General features: G+C 40.1%; 1 protein-coding gene across 1 annotated transcript in view; it reads right to left on the bottom strand.

Annotated features, from left to right (window-relative positions):
- USP13 (ubiquitin specific peptidase 13) overlaps window positions 1–18597 on the bottom strand; it is a 53576-nt gene that overhangs the window by 28495 nt on the left and 6484 nt on the right. Inside the window, exons 2-6 of the mRNA XM_042800577.1 lie at window positions 14999–15124; window positions 10816–10876; window positions 2723–2844; window positions 2167–2309; window positions 1789–1973 (exon numbers count right to left, since the gene is read on the bottom strand). Coding sequence (XP_042656511.1) covers window positions 1789–1973; window positions 2167–2309; window positions 2723–2844; window positions 10816–10876; window positions 14999–15124 — 637 coding nt within the window. The remainder of the gene's footprint in view (window positions 1–1788; window positions 1974–2166; window positions 2310–2722; window positions 2845–10815; window positions 10877–14998; window positions 15125–18597) is intronic.

Raw genomic sequence — 18597 nt, 5'->3', positions numbered from 1 at the left:
AAGGTCCAAGAGTACAACACAGAAGTTTGGTTCAATTTCTGCCTTAATCCCAGTTCTGTTTGTTCACAGAATGCTACAAAATGGAGCTAATGACCCAGAAATCTTTCATAATGTATACAACACAGATTTCTCAAGGAGAATCTTTCTTCCTCTGCTCCCTCTGTGTACGTAGGGTAAATTTAAGTGGAATACTGGCACCACCTCTTTCTCCTTCTTACTGGTGTGAAAAAGGAACAAGTTATGTCAGCAGAGGGACTAACACTTATTATTCCTCTACCATCACCTCTTCACCTCCAGCCCAGGGAAGCAGAAACCACAGACTGCGTTACAATTAGCCACAGCATTTCTTTCCTGAAGCTCATCTGTCACCCAGCCCTATCAAGAGGTTATGATTACCACTGCAATACAGATCAGAGAGAGAATAATTACTGAAAAGGAAACAAGGAGGTTTGGGGGAGGGAAGTATCTTCTATAGGGAAACCAAGTAAACATCATCCAGAAGAACAAAGGTCTGTGGAGAACAGCTGGTGCCCCTCATTTGGAGGGAAGGATGACAGCCTGTCCTTTGTTATCCCAGAGGCCATATAAGAGAGGAAGCAGATGATCAGTGGGAGGCAGAAAGACAGCAGCTATAAGGAAACAAGTATTGCTGCTGAAAATAAGAAAAAAAAAATCTTAAAAAACCTAAATAATATTTTGTTATTTTGTAGGTGCAGTTGAAGCCTACAGCTGGGTAAATCCTAAACACCTTCAGTAATTGAAAGATTCAGATAGAAATCATCCAAGACCAGGCTCATGCAAGGAAAGAATATTCCATTTGAGAGAGAAAAGAATGAATTTTGCTCGGTGTCTCTGTGGCACAGCTGGTTGCATCTGACTACAGTCTCCTTTTCCTGACACTGAATAGGACTTAAAGATGAAAACCTCTCTACTGTTTCGCTGTGGTAAAAAAAGGGGCTACTCTAAACAGCTATTTTTCATCCATACAGCATGATTATATTTTGGTTTTAGTACTTATGACCATGTGTTCTTCCATTTTTTTATTTCTCCATATAGCTGCAGCAAAGGATATTGTTGCTTATGACTTTTTCACCTTCTCGTGTTTTTACTTCATCTAATCCTCACACACCACAATCTTCTCCACAGCAACACTGCAGAACATCACACTGAGAATATGCAAGTTAGGATACATCTATAACTTTCCCCACCTCTCAAGATCATCAGACATTGTACAAACAAGCATCACAGCAGCCCCATGAAGAATGAGTGTTCATTAGACTGAACACAATGCTACTGAGACAATAAGGAAAAATAGCAGTTTCCAGTATGATTAAAAAAAAAAAAAAACACAACATGCTGTTAAAAATGGACTTTGACTTTAAAAAGTCATTTTTAAAAGAAAAAAAGAGAAGAAACAACACTGTTTCTATGTTACATAAGATTGAACAATTTGCCCTAGCAGATGTAGCAGAACTGAAAAATACTGTTTCTCCAGATTGTGCAGTTTCAAAATAATAGCATTCTTCTATTAAAAATCTATTGTTATACAAAGCCAATATACAGTAAATATAAAACAAGAGGAAAAGATAAAAAAGGTAAGGGCTTTCTCCGAGTGGAGTGTGTGTCATTCCCCCCGACTCCCATCAAGATTCACAGACTCACAGGATTTTCTTTCCCTATCACACTCAAACATTTGCACTAGAAGCACAAACCCACTTGGTAACAGATATAGACTGTTAGTCTCATGCACAAAAGGTGCTCCATCTCAGAACCTGCCAGGTGGCTGACCTGCTCCATCAGGAGTGATGGTTCCCAGCTTCACTGCCAGGGGATAACCTGTCTCCTTGTAGTGCTCCATTGCATGCCCGTTCCCCCCACTGCCATCGAAGAACCACTTTCCACACAGCACAGAACCATCTGTCAGGTTTAGCCACAGATTCTCCCGCAAGTCACATTTTGAGCATTTCCAACCGCTGCAAGAGAAAACAGGAAAAAATAACTGAAGTAAGGCAGGAATCAGTCCTGTATTTCCAAGGTAGGTCAAATCAAGCGCACACACTCAGCCCGGAGTCATGCAAGAGAACTGTTGGCCAAGTTTCCAGCTTTAGTTCTGTTACTCTGGACTGTATCAGAGACTGTACAATAGACAAACCTTATTACCCTCACCTGGGGGGAATTCTAACACCATTGTCTAACTGTACAAGTGTTTTGGCATGTTTAGATGCCTGTAGCTCTTCTTCCCAGGAGTCAGGGTCCTGTTTCCTGTAGGGTGATTTTGCACTGAGGAGTGCATCACAAGCTATTGTCACCTGGAAGACAAACATATGTCAAACAAAACCTAACAATTCAGTGACTGGACAGAACTTGGCATTCAGCCCATTGCTGATCACATACAGAACTGGACATCAGTAAGACTATTAAATACGTATGTAATCTTCTAGATTGCAGTTATTATTTTAACAAGAGACTAAGCACAACATGTACTATGTGAGCTTCCCTGGGACAAGCTGGTATCATAATAAGGGAAGAAATACAGGAGGTAAAAGGAAATCCAAGAACTAAAGACAAAACAGACTTCCAAAAATTACTGACTCTCTATTATTGCTGGTTAAGAAAGATCTTTACGTAAAAACAAACACCACATGCAAGAAAACAAAGCATCATCTTGATAAAAACTGAAGCAGGAGACAATTCCTATCATCACTTCAACACACTCACTGACCAGTGCTGGTAACTCTTCTATATTGGGTAATGAGATTTCATAGTGATCAGGAAATATAACGAGTTTTACTTCATCTTCATATTCAAAGTCATCGCTGTTGAGATCACTGTTTGTCTCTAGATCTGAAAAACAAGATGGGGAATGTTAGGAGATTGTCTTAAGAACTACCATGAAGCATTGCTTGCCTGGCATCAGCCTGCAAGTTGACACTGTCAATAGTTTCTTCTGGTTAAAAATGTTTGTGAAATCCTGATCTAAACTGAAATCTGACCATCCTACCAGAGGATGTTCTGAGGACCAGAATTTCCATCTTAATCATATCCCCAGTCACAGCGACAGTTGGTTTGGCCTCTCCTCAAACACTGTTGCAGACATCACATTCTGGGAAGCAGCTAACAAAATTCTGCTCATTTTGGACAAAAGAATCAGGATGTAATATTGCTGTGTCTTTCACCCAGGATCTGAAAACACTACGCAATATTGAGACCAGGCCACACTACCCATGTGGAAACTGCAGAACAGGAATAATGCACTGATGTTTCAGCCCCCCATATTTTCCAGATCAGACACCTGGCTGAAGCACACTATGGCTCTCATCCATCTTGAACCTGTGGCCTTTCCTCCCATGAAGATTCCACAGCCAGAAGTATTCCCACATCTCATCCATAGCTTCAAATAGCTACAGCAAGTACAGCTATACCAGCATTATCCCTCTCTTGCTAACTCCATTCTGTAAACAGTGTAACTATCTGTTTAAAAAGCACTTATTAACTAATAAAGATTTCCTTTGAAGATCAAGCTTTCCACAGCATTTGTGTACACTTTTGTGTAAAGATTACTTTTTTGTTTAAATATGAGCCTTAATCAAGAAATATTAGCTAAAATGCTTGTTCAGAAATAAATGGACCCAGAGAAAAGCCAAGAGGGCATATAAGTAACTAAATGCCTAGTGTTTTTATCTCTAGCTTCATCAAAAGCGTAATTATCCCATAGTGACAAGGCTGATTTAAAATCCTGCTCAGTTCTTTCCAGGACAACTGAAAAAGTTGAAAACAAACACGCGCATGTTGTGTCAGTCATTTCACGAAATACAAATGCAACAATAGCCTGAGCAAGGACGGGATCTTCTGGATCCTTCCGCCATCTGCAGATGCTGGATCTACTGTATTCCAATGTACCAGACAGTCACTGACAGAACAAGGTTCAACCAAGAAAGAATGTGCATTAGCAGTAGCTAAAGCAGGCTCTTATTTTCACTGCAAGTACATGCATATGCTTAACGAGTCGCTCAATACTAAACAAGCATTGGCAGCAACCAATGCACCCTGGGAATGCCTGAAATCTCAAATGTATATTTGGGAGAGAAGTGAGGATGACAGAGGCCAGATTCAGAAAACTAAGCTCTCTATTTACCCAGTGGGCAGTAATAGCCTGAACATCCTAAGTGACAAAACAAGCATCAAAAGATATTTTAACTTAACCTGGAAAGACTACCTCTTGAGTGGAATATAATCTGGTTTCCATTCAATTCTTGGCTCACCTGCTGCACCAGCCAGTCCTGAGGGGTGACAACACCCACTGTCAGTGACTTTCAGCAGCATGACCTCTTTCTCAGCAGCAACCAACAAAAACTCCTTCTCATCAGCTGAGTATCGACACAAAAGCAAGAACTTTTTCTTATGCTGAAAGCATGATATTTATAAAGAAAATATTACTAATTCCCCAAATCTCACTATTTTTGTAATGATCCCTTCCCTTACTGCACCATAATAGAAACAACCAGTGACCTCACTTTATTCCGGGCTTCTTTCCCACCTTGTATTACAATCCTGGGTTTTGATAAAGAAGTGAATCGCAACAGATACAGTCTGCAACAGTAAGCTCTTGTGCCCCATGAAGCAAAGAAACTGAGTATCTCCAAGCTGATGATACATATGGCAACACATCACAGAGAATTTTCACTGAAGCCAAAAGTACTGACCACCTCCTAAATATGACAGAGATTCCTCACAGCCGATAAAAACTCAGTGTATGTTCAGACAGGTTTAAACACCAGGAACACCTCTGCCAGGGCCTGCAGTCACACACTTCGCTCAACCACCAGAGGGAACCTGAGGACAGTTCACATCAGCCACTGTTACATGTAGATGTGTAAGACCTGGTGGTATTTTCATTTCCTTATGATACTGACATTAAGCTTATAGTATTTACAATCATCCGCTATATAGAAACAGCATTTATATTGCTGCCTGGGTTCAAAATTCAGATACACACTTAGGCTCAGCTCACAAGACAGACAACAGCCAGATAGTAGCAACTTTGCTGCTACTGATCTGACCTGCATTTGAACTACTGATCCAGGGATGAAAGACCAAGTATCCTATCTGCAATCATCTGCTGCAATCTAAGGACTTCACACACTTAGGAGCACCAGCCTTTTGTGGGCAATGGGTAGGGAAGGAAAGTTCCTTTTTACCTTCTCAGGCTTCATGCCATTCATGTTACCAGAAAAGCAGAAAATGATGTCCTGTCAGCATGGCATTCTGGATGTCTGACACACCAATAAGGCAGTATCACACTTCTTATTTTAAACAAAGATACATACAGCTTTGTGACAGTTCCAGGAAAAAATATAAAAAACAAAACCAAAACAAAACCAAACACAAAAACAAAACACGAGGATTTAGCTGGCAATTTCACTTTTGAAGGTGATCATGTAAAGCTGGTCCACTCCACTTGGCACACCTACTCCCTCTGAATAAGAATTAAAAAGACTGCAAGTGGTTTTTGGCAATTATCACTCTGAAGGCAGTTTCTCAGGGTTCAGATCCAGCACATAAGAGTGGAAAGGACTTCTAAGGTCACTGACTGAAATCCCTCGATACAGCAGATGACCATGTAAACCAATCTCTTTTGTTGACTACATGCCCCTTAACAATGTCCAGTTGAAAACCCCCAAATCACTACTCGTATTTTTAAATCTTGGCTTGTATGTGCCGAGAGACATAGTTGTTAAGTTCAGTGACAAGTTCTACCTGCATTATATTTTCTGTGCCTGTGCAAGGGTGAACACTGCTAAGAAAGCATGAACATAGATATAATAAAAACAGACATGGTGCCTTCTCAGAGCCCCAGTTAAACACTGTGGTCACTAAAACAAAGTGTCCATAGGTCGTAAGTGTTGTGTTGGGAGGCCAGGATGACAGGCAAAGCAAAATAACAGACACGTTAAAACAGAGGCTCGACTGATATAGTTATTTTGGGCAAGCAGTCAGTAGAGTAAATTTACGCCAGCTCATAGGCATCACTTTAGTGACGGTGAGAAACGCATTGCTGCTGAGCTGACTGAAAACAGCAGCTGGAAGCGGAAGACAGAGCACTGTAAACCAACCCACTGGAGGGGAAGAAAAGGAGTGAACGTGCCCAGATCAGATTTAGACAAGTTACCAACTAATTGCACTAATAATAGTGGCATAAGGAGACTCCAGGCATGACCCCCAAACAGGATTTCCTGTGCATATGGATGTGTCTGTGTGGATACGAAAGGGAATACAAACATGCAAATTGAACGAAGATGTTGACTCGTGAGCCTACGACTATTTTTGAAAGCCTATAAAGCCATCTTAGGAATGTGGGCTTGATCCTGCTCTCACTGAAGGCAACAGACAAATTTGTATTGACTTGGAATTGGAAGACTGAGTTTTTAAATCAAATCATTTCTTCCTGAAGCCTATAAATAATAGTGAATTGCAGCAGCAGCACCTTGCAGACTTGGTCTTCAGGCACATCTGAAACTGACCTCATCAGATGAACTATAAAAAAAGACGAAATTAAAAAAAATTCACTTTACCATCATACTGTTCTCCTTTGCAGCAAAAGGAAAGGCAAAACTTTCTGCTAGGATCATTCAAAACATTCACTACTTGTAAAATAGCATTCAAATTGCTTACTACATCTCCAAAGCATTAGTATGCTGTTCTTATTGCTAGCTACAGGCCTCACTACTTGGATTTCTGGCAGTCATTTGTTAAACAGGAAAAACTAAACCACCAAAATTACAATTTTCAACTATTTTGCTTGCAGCATTAGCCTTTGTTTACAGTTCTGTCTAAACCAGCAAACTATTAAGATGATTAACACGAGATATCTGCTCACCATTCTACACTCAACTCAAGCTCCAATGGCAAAGCCAGAAAGCAACAGGTTCACTCATGGTCTAATCAGTTTCACTACTACTGCAGTATGCACAACTTTACTGGGCTAAAATTTAAAAATACTGTCAGGAAACATTCAAATTGTCTCAACCACAGCTATCCATTCATAGATATATACTCTATATGTACTTACTTACATAAATACAAACTTAAACCACTCATATCAAGTCCTCTTCAGAAACTTATCAAACAAAGACTTTCTTACTGAAAACAGGGTTCTGCTACAGGCTGCTATGGCATCTAGGAGACCTAAGTGAAGCTGTGTTCAAATCCAGTATGGCCACTCTTTGGAATGGTCTTTACACTTGGAAACTGTAGCCATAAGTGCATTCACTGCTGTAGGCAGGCAGGCGCCACCCAGGAAAAGCTCAGCAAGTTTACACGTTCTCCCAGACTCTTTAAGTGGAAGTTTTCTCTTACTTTCCAAGGCCTTCTCTGAGACCAGCTGACTGTCATGGATACTGCTCCTCACGGACACTCTTCTCACCAGCTATTACTATCCTCACAGATCTGCTGACAGAGCTGTTCATTTGAGTACTTCAAAATGCTTTTAATTGATGGTTTAAGTTAGCTCTGACTTTGCTCAAAGCAGAGCTCACACTGCACTGGCAGATACTGTTATGGTAACTGATCTGGAAGAGGATATCTGTCTACAGACAAGTTTTATGACAGCCACTCTGCAGGTCTGTTTAGCCTGGAGTCCAGGCTCTGGCATAGACCAAGAGATGCCCAGGAACAGGGTATCAGAAAAAGACAAAAATGTGGTGATTCCTCCCTCACTGTATACCCTCCTAGCTTCCAGACATCCACCTGGTGGGTTTTTTGTTTGCTGGGGATGGCGGATATATGTGAATGTGTTTGCCTGGTTTTGGATAAAGAGAGACATGGGAAGATACTGCATGCAGATGTGGCTTCTCTGTTCAAAAGAGAGGTTCTCTTCTTGTTTATAAAGCAAAATAATAGAGAACAAAATATAAAATGTTGCTCTATTCCTGATGTTCCACTTGTCCCTTTCACTGCTGCTGACAACTGAGCTGGCACTTTCAGAGATCCATTCATACCATCTCTCCCTCAGAACTACCTTTCTGAACAGTCATAGCTAATTTAGACCATATCACTATGCATGCAGTTAAAGTACTTCTCTTGTCTTTGCATTTTTCAACATTTACTTCATCTATTGTTTAGTTACCCAGTAACACATTAAAAATCACTTTTAGATTTAATCTCTTAGAGAATTTCAAATCAACCAGTGAACTCCTCATTTTTCAATCACTTTCCAGACCATTTATGATCGCATTAGTTCTTCATAATTAGAACATTATGAAAGACTCTGATGAGAACTGCTGGGACTAACAGATCCAGGCGGACTCTGCTGGTAACTCTACTGTAAGAACTGGGACTCCAATCCCTTCAATACAAAGGTCTTCCCTCTTATTCCACTACCCGTTTCGACCAGGATCTTGTAAGGAAGATCACAGTATATCCTGTTAATTGATTGCTCTTATTCACATAGTCACTGTGCACATAGGGGGACTACTACACACAGTCCCAGAGTATTCTGGCAGAACCACTGCTTCACTTTGGAAAATCCGTAACAGTTCTTTTCTGTTCTTTCATATGATTCAGCCACTGGATGATTCAGCCACTGTAATGATTCTGCCACTGGACAGCAGCAGTTCTAGAAAGTAATCAGTGAGCATCCGAAAGATGTTTTCCTAATACTAAGGAGATTGAAAAGGGTTTAGTATCTTTAATAGCTTTACATCAAACAGGATTATAAGAAGCAACATAACAAATGCTCAAACTGGATTGGCTTTGTACACAACGCTTAAATCCCTGGGTCTTCAGGGATTTATTCAAAGACACCTAGAAACACAGCGTCAGAGTCACCCATTGATTACTGTCTCTTCTTGTCTGACAGGGTAAGCCCTAAATGGCAGGCTACATATACGGGCTGATAGAGGTTTGCATCAAACTGGCCACTACCATAGGTGCCCAAGGTCACAATGAAAGACAGAATTAAAACGACCTGTTAAGATGAGAAGGCTAGCAGCTCTGAACCAATAAGGAAGATATTGGATTAAGAGATAAGATGCTAAATTTTGCTAATCATCTCTGCTGCCGTCACATGAAAAACCATTCAATCATCTGACCTTTCTGTGCTTTCGTTTCTTCAGCTATGAACAAGGACAGGAATCATTCTTTGTTCTTTACTTTAAACATGGCCAAAAAATAATAAAATGTGCTGAGCCAAAGAAGTGGATACAAAGCATCTGAATGCATGGAAGTACTATCTCAAGGATCAGAGCAGCGAGTTGATACCATTTTACTTGCAGTGAGCAGGGGTTGCAGGGGACTGCAGTAGAACAACAGATCAGATGAGAAACATTTTCAAAAGTGCGTTAGATTCCAGAAGTGCTGGATTAAATGGTGATAGTTCTACATGCTAAATCCACCCCAGTGAAACTGCACCTGGGACCAAGACACTTTTCCTACTAAGTAGATCTGGTGCAGCAGTTCCAAAATCCTCATGTGCAAGGATGGAATTTGAGGATTCCAACATGGCACATCAGAGACACTACGCACATACACTGTGTACTGGCATACCACACTGATAGGAGCCTCAAAATATATGTAGGAGACCAGTAAGAATAAAATTTGACCATGCTTTTGTACTTCTTGTTTACATGCACATTGCAAACACTGTACAACCATTGCAGCCAGCTTTGTTTCTGAACCAATTATTTTATAAGCATCCAGTGACAAATATTATTTTCAATGTAAACTGACAGTAAATGGTGTTTAGACCAACGTCTGCGACTCAACAGTCTCTTCCTACAAAAGAAGTCTAATTTCTTTATGACTCATTTTAAGACTTTTTTTCCTCTAAGTCCTCCTTGTAAAACTTAGTCCAGACATTGACAACAACAATTTAATCGATCACAATCTGCAAATGCCTCTTAGGGACACATCCCACAGATCAAAGCAATTCCAAAGGGAGGCCATGCTATTGTTTCCTTTTTGCCACAAGAGCTGGCAATTGTAAAAAAAAAAAACAAAAAAACAAAAAACATTTAACCTCTTCATTACCAGAGGAAAAAATCACTATTTGCTATTAATACAGAGAGCGTAAGTAACAGATGAATCAGAAATAACACAAGTAGTAGTAGGAGGGAACACATAGGCTTTGCATCATGTTCACCTCATCCATATTTATGAGGCCCTCAAGTTTTCTAGGTATTCTTGACTCAACAGATACTGGATGAAATGGACATGGTAAAAAAACTGCTTTCCATGAAACAAGGGCACATAGCTGCAGACATAACAGAATAAGAATTGGTAAGAGATGCTCATGATACGTGTACTGCTGCCATCATTACAGGAGAGACCACAGCATCACTTAATAACATTTACCTGTGTAACAACTTCAAAATCATAACAACACTTCCTATGACCAGATGTTGAACAGAACAGTGCCATACTGTGGCCCTATTATATCTAGACATTAAGTATAGATAAACCTTTATTAAAAGGGTGCTTTGTGGAAATCACCAAGAGAGAGAAGGGATAGAACTAGTCAAATATGCCTATCAAACCCCAGGCTGTTTGAGAACAGTTCAGGGCATACTTTAAATTGCTTCATGTTTCATTGTTACATACACATATCTCTCAATATGCACCAAAATTGCTAGAAATTACTTATTTGTCTGGAGCAACTTTAAAAACTAGAATTAAAAGTTAAAAAAAAAAAAAAAACAACCTAGCAGAAAAGGAAAACCCACAAGGAACCCCAAAGCAAGACACAATGGTGGACAGAACTCAAGTACACATGCAGACAGGGTCAGAAAAGGACTGTGTGAAAGCAGCTGTTCACAATACCTAAAAATAGCTTAGCATTCCTCCTTTTTGGTAAAGCTCCGCCAGATGCCCCTGGTACCTTCTGGAAAGAGAGAAAGAAACAATTAAAATCCATCAATCAAGACGACAGTAAATCAGCAATAACCCCATACCATTTCTGACACACATCTCTCTGTTCATGTTCCTTCTATTAAATCACAATCTTTGCTGAGCAAGAATATAAATCCTCTTCATTCACCTCTGACAATGGGACTCAACTCATCATTGCTTGCTACCGTCGTGGAGTGAGAAAGCCACCGTCTGATTCCTTCATACTTGTCTCTGTTAGCAATTAAGCAGAGCATATCTCCTAGTCACTGTGGGTGACCACTGTTCTGTCAACCAGAGAGTGACATGTAGACCTCCCCCCAATAAGCCCCCTACAATATTTCTTAATGACTAACGCTGAATTAGAGAGGGGAAGAAAAGGCTATTATCTGCATAGAAGATTCAAACCTTCATAACTAATTCCAGTATGACCACTTTGCTGTGATCTATTAGTTGAGCTAATTTTCCTGTATCCAGAAAAAAAAAAATGCCTTTTCTGTCAGGATCCATGCCTGTTTCCATTAAGTTATCACCGTGCTTCCTCAATATTAGAAAGTATGGAGAAAGCCTGGCAACACCTAAGCAATTGGTTAGGGGGAATTTTATTTTTTGATTTGAGCTCCACAGAGAACAGTAACTTCCAAGTGACATTCAGTTTCAAGCCCTATTTTCCGAGGTCAAAATACCTCAAACTACTATGGAAAATGCTAGTACCTGGGGAAATGTAAAAGTCAATGCGCTTGCTTCTTAAGCTGTTTATTAACAGGCACCATTAAATCAAATAGGCCTCTGTGGCTAGAATGCCAACATGATGCATTATGTCGTGTATAATGTTAGTGTAGCTGGCGAGGTTGTTAGGCAACTTTTTTTTTTTTTTAAGTGATAATATTGGGATACAACAGGTGGAGAGAAACCAGCCAAGAACCTGTCAGCCTAGGGAAAGTTCATGTTTGCCTCTGCTCCTTCGCAGGTGAAAGGGTCACATATTCTGGGTGGTTTCCTTCACCATGTAAATAAAGCTTTGGCCAAAGCAGACTGCTTGAATCATCAGTGAGGTTTTACACATCATAGGAAAGTTTTCCATTCTTAGAAGGAGCAGATGCCAACTAACACTCTTTGGCTGGACTTAAGAACAGAAGCTATTATCCATATATAAGAGCCCTAGGGAAAAGGAGTCAGGGTTGCAACTCCAGCATTTAAAAAAATAGTAATAAAAAAAAAACCACAACAAAAACAAAACCAAAAAAAATTAACCAAAAAACAAACCTCAATGAGGTGAAAGTAACAAGCTGAACATTTTTCCCTTTATACTACTGGAATTTAACAAGTGGAAAGGAAGCAGCCAAGAATCCAAATCTATTTTTAAAAAAGCAGCAGCAAGATACAACATAACCCAATTACAAATATATTATGACTAAATTACACATACTCAAAGGATTATAGCTTCAGAACTAAAGAAATGTTCTTTCCAATACTAGGAAGCTCCAATTGAACTCTGATGTCACCAAGTGCGGTATTGTGAAAGTCATTAAGACTAGAGATTTCAAAGAGGGAGAATTCACATGGAGTATTTATCACTGCCAGCCTGACATGAAATATTTCAGCTTGATTTTCCAAACTGCTGAAATTGCAGATTATGCTCAACACTCTTGAAAAACCCAGAAGCTGACAGTTTTTCTACTTTGTTTCTCCACCTGTCAGAAATCACCGAAAACGCTCCCCATTCTCAAAACAATTTTGGCTTCTAACAGATGTGACACACCCAGCAAATGCGAGTCCACACAATGCATCAGTAGTGGCATTAAATTCTGTTTGTGAAGCTTCTCATACAAGGTGTCAGTGTAGCGTTTTCTGTGTTCTCTTTAACTGCACCATTGCCACATTTTTTAATAGCAGCGCCATCACTGAGTAATATCCAGGAATCCATCACTGTAGGAAATTTTATGCTTATCTGCCCAGTGTTTTCAACACAGCTGAGGTATCACTATAGCACCAAGCTAAAGCTTTGCCCAGGTCTGAACACTACCCAGGCAGAATTTGAAAATTCTGAAAGTGAAATTCTGGGAAAAATTTAAAAAGAAAAAAAAAAAAAAAAAATCAAAAAATCCATTTTCTTGATTTAGCTAAGAACTTTACCAGAGGGTGCTCCATAACTTGCACTTGTGTACATTTCAGATGAATCAGCAGATGCCTCTGGTGCTCATCTGCCACTGGCAGATACTCTAGCTCTACTTAAGGCAATAGGCTGAAGATCTGACCCTTATTTTCTAATTGAATAGTGACAAGATACATGGCCGATACTTATTCCAAACACCTTCGGAAGCAAAAAGGGATTTCTGCAGCAGTGCAGAGCATTCTGCAAGGATGATGCCAAGGGAACCACAGGCAAGAATAGCAGCCTCACTAAAAGAATCTTAAGATAGCACATCCAGTGCCTTTGGATTTACTGTATCCCATACCATCAAAAGCTTGGCTTAAAACAAGACCACAATGCAACATGTGCCAGAGGCTTCATAAAACTGTTCCAGTGAAGGCCTGACGTTTCACATTGCTCAAAGGAAAACATGGAGAGCACGTAAGAAGCGAACAGTTACGGTAAACAAAATCCACAGCTAACGTATAAGGAATTCTGTCTATGCACCATGTTAGATGACACAACCTTCACCTGTACTGTATAGGCAAACACCATTTGCTACCACATGACCCAGAGCACCAGTGCATCACCACCTTCAAACATAGATGCCAGGACGCCCTGCTACGTCATGACTCACAAGGAGAAAAAATAGGAACTACTGAGTTCAACTGAAGGGGTATGCAACACCAAAAAACAGTTGGTATGCTCGTTTCTCCCTTTTAGAGTTCCTCAGCCTAATGTTTATCAAGAAAAGGAATCTAAGGCCTCATTTTAACCCCAGTTTACCTTAATATTGAAAATTCCTAGGTCACATGGTGGAATAAATTTATATACAAGGAAATCTGTCAGGATTTCTGCCCACCTGTCTCTAATCCTAGATATCATCTTTCAGGAGTGTTAAATTCACTCAGATGAACTGTTGCTAAAACTAGACTAGGCTCTCCAAAAACTCAGTTAACAGTGTGAAGGAAATGTTGCTATCACCCTTACAAGGAAAGATAATTCTAGAGTATAACAAACATCATTAACAATCTCAGCCTGGGAGACATGTAATCCACCTTCCTATAATTCTAATAAAATATGAAGAGTCATCTACTGGAAATAAATAAGTGGTCAGGGCACTCAGGGCCTTCATCACCCAGGAGAAACACTGCTGTAGAATGAGAAACATGAAATACTCTATCCTGCTCCAAGCAGCTATTTTAGGCCTTCTAACTTGTCAAGAGACAGAGCGAGCTATAAGCAAACCCAGTGTCTTCCATATAACTCAGGTCAGAAGTCATAAACAGCTCCTTAAAGATGCCAGACAAACCACATACAAACAGATGTTGTGAAGCACATGTTGTAAGTTACTATTGATATGCTGTGATATTATGGTAGAACAGTGAACATGAAGTTTTTATGTATACATCCATGTGTGTGGGGGTGTCAGACTGAATGAGGGCAGCGGGTGGCTCTAGAATCCAGCATTAATTTAAGCTAGGCTTTAGATCCCAGGCCAGGTCAGGATTAAGGCTCATGATTTAACTGTACAGAAATCTGAGGATGAAAAGAAGTCCTGTCATCCTGAGATGAAAACTCATATAAGAAAATCTCAGAAGCTTCCAGTCAAATCTGAGCCAAAGTTAGTAATTCTACACTTCAAAGGCAGGTTTCAGAAGAGTATTTAGTTACCTACAGTATGCACGTAACATGCAGACAAAACTTATGAGATACGCAGAAGCGTGCAGTGAAAAAGATCAGTGGAAGTCAGGCAACAAGCTGCCTTTAAGATCTGACTCTTTAGGGCTTTGGACTCATCTCAGAACTGAAGCTATAGGATTGGTTGGGATCCAAGCACCTGAATTTGATATCCAGCCCCAAATCTGAACATGTTCATTTGTGTCATTCAGGTTTTGGTCAGTGGCTGAAATGCGTTACCTAAATGAGCACAAGAGTCCCAAGAACTGCCAGGGTAGTTAGCTGGGAAGCCAGAAGTCTCACCTCTATCACACGTTGTTTCAGATGTAAATATACACACTGTCCTGTTTTCCGGTAATGCCTTTCAATGTGTTCCCTTCCAAATCCCAGAAACGTGTTCATGCACACATAGAGACCTCCTTCTGAATCCTAAAAGGAATGACACAGATAGTTACAGCACAGAAGGAACTGAACAGAACAGAACGGACTCAGTAAGCAGAAAAAACAAAGAATTGCAGACCCTTTCTATTATCCGGCAAGCACTTAAAACATGGCTTTCGTAGCACATTATAGTGTTTACATTATCAGTCCTCTAAAAATTCCACATTATATTACAGCCTATAGAAACTCATTGAAATAGGTTAATTTGCAACTATAGATTAGTGAATATCCAAATTGGAAGTCTAAAAGCTAGTCTTAAAAATTCTGCTTGAGTGCCCAGTCCACAGATATTTGTAGGTGCTGAAATCTGTAAAGCACAGAAATAATGAAGCACAGACATTTGTTTGAAATAGCAGAACTTTTTTTTGCCATTTCATTGCAAGAACAACATTCCAAATCAGAAGCGTGCCAGAGCTGGTGGCCCAGGGATTCAGCCACAACTTCTACTATTGATCACTATCTTGCCTGAGAAAGATCTCAAGTGCTCTTACAGCTCTTGGAACTGGTTAAGAAGAAAACTGGCAAGCGTTTTCTTAACGTTCTTCAGTATCCATCAGGAATTCTCTCTATTCATGCAATTAGAGTGCTTGGAGACAATGGCACTACAAAGGAAATATGAAGATGCATATTCCTGGTACTCAAACTCAGCCTGATCACAAACACTGACATTCCATAACTTGGCAGTAGTCCCATCACATTTTGCCATTCCAAAAACTAGGTGCTGATGCTGGCTGTTATCAGGGTCTTGTTCCATTTTAAGACTGCTTCCAGATATCTCCTACATCATTCAGACTGCCTGGAGGACTTTCAGTCATCTGGTTTATTGGTGTTGGATCAATTTTTTAAGCCCTCTCTAGCATGTATTGTTTTGAATAGGTGGTGCATAACAAAAATTGGGCCTTTCAGAAGCACTGTGACCTTCCTTCTATTGTAAACATGTTTGTGCTATTGGATAGTACAGAACATCTCATTAAATTCCCCAAAGAACAACATGAACTAAACTCATCCACAGGCACCTTAGAAGGAAATTAAAAAATTAAATAATAATAAAAAAAAAATCATTATCTGCAGAAACAAATCACTTCAGGCACATACCTGTGCCTAATCATGTATTGAGAATCATTACAGTAACAACTGCTTTGACAGGACACCACCTGATAGTGATACACCTGAAACATATTTAGTACAGTAAATCAAGAAGTTCTCTCCTGCCTGACTGACCCCTCTTCCAGGTTCTGCCAGGCAGGAGCCTCTGCTCCACCTGAGCCCAGCCAGGCCCCCTCCCAGAGGAAGCACAAAGCTACCCGTCCTGCTGTGCCAGCCACAGCATGAGTTCAGCTCTCTCCAGTCCTGGGGACAAGTAGCAGAGGGCAAGTCTGACACCCATCACAGCTGATCTCCAATACTTTCCTAACCAGCACCAGGTTAATACACCTTATTCTCTTCCAGAAAAAGGAAGCTGAAGGGCTAATAGTGTCGAGCAGTTGTTGCTCATTTGATACCTGGCACAGACCAGCTAGGGCCTGGCACATCTCTCCCCTCCCACCTGTGCCCCAAAACCAGGCTTCAGTGTGCCACTCTTAACCCAGTTAATTCTCCCCAACCTGTTTCAAAGACTGGTACTGAGTATTACTGTAGGACTTGAAGGAATCTAAACTTACAGCTTACCTACAACCCTCATCCACACCTGTATGCTACTCTTTCTTTGTATTAATACAACTAAAGCCAGAACTGAAGAACTGTCTCAGACACCAATAAATACTGGTACACCCGCAGTGGCCAGCAGAGCCATGGAGCGGAGGAACAGAACATGCAGAGACCGGAGAATGATGTTTTACGCCATGACTTTAGAAAATATCCAATTTTTCCATTTTTCTTAATGTGATTCAATACATATAAGCTTCAGCTTTTCAGATTTAACTGCAAGATGAACATGTAATGAGCTATACAGCTGTTGCTTTACCTACCTCTAAAGGACAAGAAATTGCCTTGAGCATTCCAGGATTCAAAGATGCAATATGAAGCAAGGGTTTAGACTATCTGCCATTCACACTTAACATATACCATGAAGTCATTCTTTCTGTGTCTAGATACCACAATTATTATCTCTGCAGAGTAAACAGTAAACTATTAAGTCATCTCATTTCTGATCCACACAACCCCTATCCAAGATTCTATTTAAAAAAAAAAAAAAAAAAAAAAGACAGAACAAGACCAAAACCACAGCTCCTTTGAATTTGAAATAGTCACGGCCTTGAGAACAGGGCTGATATCTACAACTGTGCTCAAAAGTAATAAAGTAGTTAAAAATAAAACTCCAAAGCTGGTATTCACACTACTAATAAAATACCATTGTATTCAAAATGTATTACCTTCATTTTAATTTCCACTACTCTTTCACAGATTTATCTACTTTAAGTCCCATTATACCTTTGCTGTCTGCTCTTACATTCTCTATTTCAAATCCTTTTGCATTACCAACTTCTGTGACAAAGTCATGGATGTGTCCTCTACAAGAGGATCCTACAGGTACCCAGCCTAAATAAAAATACACAGTGTTGTCACTCTAGGGTCTCAGGAACTTTGTTTACAATTTTGCTTTCTTGGAGACCATTCTCTCTTTTTCTGGAGGGAATTCAAGGGACCACTGAACCATTTCTGATAAGCAACCTATGACAACAATCTGACACTTTCAGTGTATGAGCTAAATGTAGAATCTGAGTAAATTGGTTGTGGTTACTAACAAAATAGTTACTTCTCCTGGAGAACGGAGGCAGGCTATTCTCTCATGCAACTTTGAAAAAAAATAGACAAACTGTTCAACAGCCTAAAAGGTCACAACAAAACATGGGCATGTGTAAAGAAGCCACCTTTGCAGAAGGCTGCATAAAGGATTAGGTCCCTGTTTGGTGCTCAAAGAACACTTGACTGTGATCCACAAGACAGGCTTTGTGCTGGTGAATTTAACACTACTGAGCACACAACCACTTCTGGAAGGAACAGTATTTTATATAGGCTGTGACATGTAAGTCTTTGCAATCAACATTCAGTTTAGATATGTGTAGAAGTTGATGCTGGAGGAAGGCAGCATATCTAAAGTACTGAAGACACTATTTTATACCAGAAAAATATAACTTGTCGTAAGAGACAAAACCAGGAATTTTAGCTAGGTTTTTTTCCCCCCTCACTTTTGCCTCAGCACGTAGTGGGCATGTAGTGTGAAATTTAGGATAAAGCGATGTATAAACATTGCTTTCTCTTATTACTCCAATCTAAAGACACTGTGGGGGCAGAAGCTTGTACTTGCTCAGGCCTTGATCACTACCCAGAAGGCCACTCAGGAGCAGACCAGTCTTCTTACTCTCTAAACAGAATGAAAAGTGATTGCTCTTCACCGTATTTCTTCCTGTTCTTTGCTTCTAAGTTGATCACAGTATTCCAGGTGTTTTACTGAGAGGGAG

The sequence above is a fragment of the Tyto alba genome, unplaced genomic scaffold (assembly GCF_018691265.1).
Source record: "Tyto alba isolate M040663 unplaced genomic scaffold, T.alba_DEE_v4.0 Super-Scaffold_10, whole genome shotgun sequence".
Taxonomy (NCBI): Eukaryota; Metazoa; Chordata; class Aves; order Strigiformes; family Tytonidae; genus Tyto; species Tyto alba.
The sequence above is the reverse complement of the archived record's forward strand: the minus strand, read 5'-3'. Positions and strand labels throughout refer to the sequence as shown.